Source organism: Triticum urartu, unplaced genomic scaffold (genome assembly GCF_003073215.2).
Source record: "Triticum urartu cultivar G1812 unplaced genomic scaffold, Tu2.1 TuUngrouped_contig_3980, whole genome shotgun sequence".
Lineage (NCBI taxonomy): Eukaryota > Viridiplantae > Streptophyta > Magnoliopsida > Poales > Poaceae > Triticum > Triticum urartu.
In genome coordinates, this window is record NW_024114535.1 from 29,660 (window position 1) to 32,523 (window position 2,864).

At 40.7% G+C, this 2,864-nt stretch overlaps 1 protein-coding gene across 1 annotated transcript; it reads right to left on the bottom strand.

Moving 5' to 3' along the window:
* Positions 1–536: 536 nt before the first annotated feature.
* On the bottom strand, positions 537–1,211 carry LOC125527464 (polyubiquitin-like). Its single transcript, XM_048691971.1, has one exon. The coding sequence runs from the start codon at positions 1,209–1,211 to the stop codon at positions 537–539; it is 675 nt and encodes a 224-aa protein (XP_048547928.1).
* Between the last annotated feature and the right edge of the window lie 1,653 nt (positions 1,212–2,864).

The following is a 2,864-nucleotide window of genomic DNA, read 5'->3' on the forward strand; positions in this document are numbered from 1 at the left end:
TGGTACCATGTAGAAATTATAGGATGGATGAATATTGTACTCCTATTATATTGATCAGACTCTCATAGCTGTATATATAGAGTACAATATGGGGTAAAACTTGGAGTACAAGACAAGATGTAGTTTACTTGAATAATCCTATCTTTATTCCTCTTATCTCTACACAATTGTACTTCTAATAACAATGGATAATAAATTAACTGCACTGGTATACGGAAAGGAAAGAGATGAGTAAAGAAAGGAGGCTGTTTGTCGGTCAAACTGCATACAATCTGTATTTTGAATCAACTGATGACAAATACAGACCCAGGACTCTTGATAGATGGATAAAAAGAACTACTCAACACATTAACTCTATGTAGCTTCACTGATAACACACCACACCTCTACTGTGAACAATACCTGAGCATATACATACATACATATGTATTATAGTAATGTACAGTACTAAAATGATAGTTTACTGATAATGCACCACTAATGGAAGGAAGGCTCCAGCGAAATAAAACTGGTTGTTAAATGGCAGGCCATGCAGGTCAGCAGCCACAAAGGCGAAGCATCAAATGAAGGGTAGATTTGCTGTCAATTTTGTAGTCCGCCAGGGTGTGGTGGTCCTCCAGCTGATTGCCAGCAAAAATGATGCGCCGCTGTCTAGGGGGAATGGCGTCCTTCTCGTAGATCTTCACCTTGACACTGTTGATTGTGTCTGATTGCCCGACCTCAAGGGTGAGGGTCTTCCCTTCCAGGTTCTTGACAAAGATCTGCATTATCCTACTTTCTGCTGGCCTACACGGGCGGAGGACAAGGAGAAGGGTGGACTCCTTCCAGATGTTGTGGTCAGCCAAGGTGCGGTTGTCGTTCTCCAGCTGTTTGTTGGCAAAGATGATGCATTGCTGGCCCTTGGGATAGCCCTCCATCTTTTCGATCTTGGACTTCACGTTGCCGATGGTGTCTAGGCTGTTGACCTCGAGGGCGATGGTCCTGCCACCCCGCGTCTTCGTCACGTAGATTTGCAACTTTTCCTGGAGGTCAATCGTAGAGTCATGCTGGATGCCATAATGGGCCAATGTACGGTTGTCTTCTAGCCGCACCCCGTCAAAGACGAGGCGGTAGTGCTGCTGGATCTTTGCCTTGACGGTGTACAGGATGTCTGATGAGTGGACCTTGAGGCGGATTGTCATGCCGGTGGGGGTCTTGACAAAGATATGCATTCCAGATGAGCTAGCAAAAAAAACATCAACAATTGTTAGAAAATAGGATGTAGAACAGTACACAAAACACGAGCCCATTATTTAAATAAAAGAACAGTAGAAGCAAGAAGAGAAATCTACTGCATAAATACTTCATTTATACAGAACAAAGTACCACACTAAGCCTAGCCTGCAAGGTTAAGTCTTGAGCAATCAAGAATAATATACATGTTACATGCGTGGTTCACTCAGCATATATACTCATGAGTTGCTAGGGAGTAAAACGGAACATATGGTATTATCAATCAAGTGATACTTCTACTTGATTATAAGTTTTTCACAGGGTAGCAACAAACTTCAACATTTTTCTCTACTTCCCCTATTTGTCTCAGCATATATATTCACCAAATTGTATTATAAGTTTATAACCCGGGCAAACTTAGTGGTACATTACTATAGAATATTGCTGCCGTTTTTTCTAAATATAAATTTCTAGTTCCATTTTATATCAATAGCACTGTATATAACTTCTCAGACACATACACACAGAAAAACTGTCTAAAAAAGAATAACGATCTATGTGTCTACTTATGAATTCTAGTAGCAAGGATAGATCAACTGAAACAGCTCTGAATTTCAGTTCTGGGGAGAGTTTCGGAAAGACAGCTGATGAAAGGTAAATCATACGCTATCACGTGGATAAGAGAAATGATCTGCACAAAACTGATTTAAGGCACCTAAACAACTCAAGAGCTATCGGAATCATGGGGGTCAGGATAGCAACAGTGGAACCAAAAATATATTGAGATCACGACAGGACAATTCATGACCAAGAAATTTGGGGACACTTCGAATGCACAGTAGGAAACATGAAGGGGTTTCCCAATCCAGACAAAGGTGGACTGTTACGAAACTGATAACCCAACCGGAAGAGCATACATGGGCTGCATGGTCGTGAATGATATTTTCCATGAGAGCGTGGCGTCTCCATAGAACTTCTTGACAACATGAACATGGGTGCGCTGGTGGCAGGCTGACGAGGGAGCTCGCAGCAATTGGTAATGGAAGGTTTTACTTTTATGTTAGTCAAGGCATGATACGGGTGTGGCATGCTGGGTTTGAGGGGAGGTGATAGAATTGGTATCGATATCGTACAGGCGAATGCCAAATCAGCCGAGAAGACTCACCTTTATACTCCCTCTACACTCTAAAATATGTCTAGCTAGAGCGCCCTTCAGAGTGGCTACACTACCGAGTTTACAGCATGCAGATGCTTTAGTCCAGTTTTTATTTACACAAAAATGTCAACACTTGCAACAGGTAATTAAGGCCATAGAAGCAACAAAGAGAGATCTAGTCACAAACGCTAGCAAACATATATAACGATTTTTGGATTATGTTTGATGTTTATCTTGTTATTATTGTTTATTTATGTATATAAACAAAACACTTTTTATAAAAAAAGTATCTAGCTTATTAGATGGACATGCATATAACAATAACTCCTATGTATCTGATATGATATATACTCCGTCGATCTCTCAAGATGAAGAGTTTCTTCCACAGGAAGAAATGATGAACAATTATAATCCTAAGATCTAGCAGAAGATGATGTGGTTAGCAAAAAATTCCATGAGGTCCCGCTACCTGACACTAACAGAAGGATCTATAGAA

Excerpts from the sequence above, each read along its gene's own strand:
- LOC125527464 (XM_048691971.1), bottom strand. The coding sequence starts at position 1,211 with ATGCATATCTTTGTCAAGACCCCCACCGGCATGACAATCCGCCTCAAG.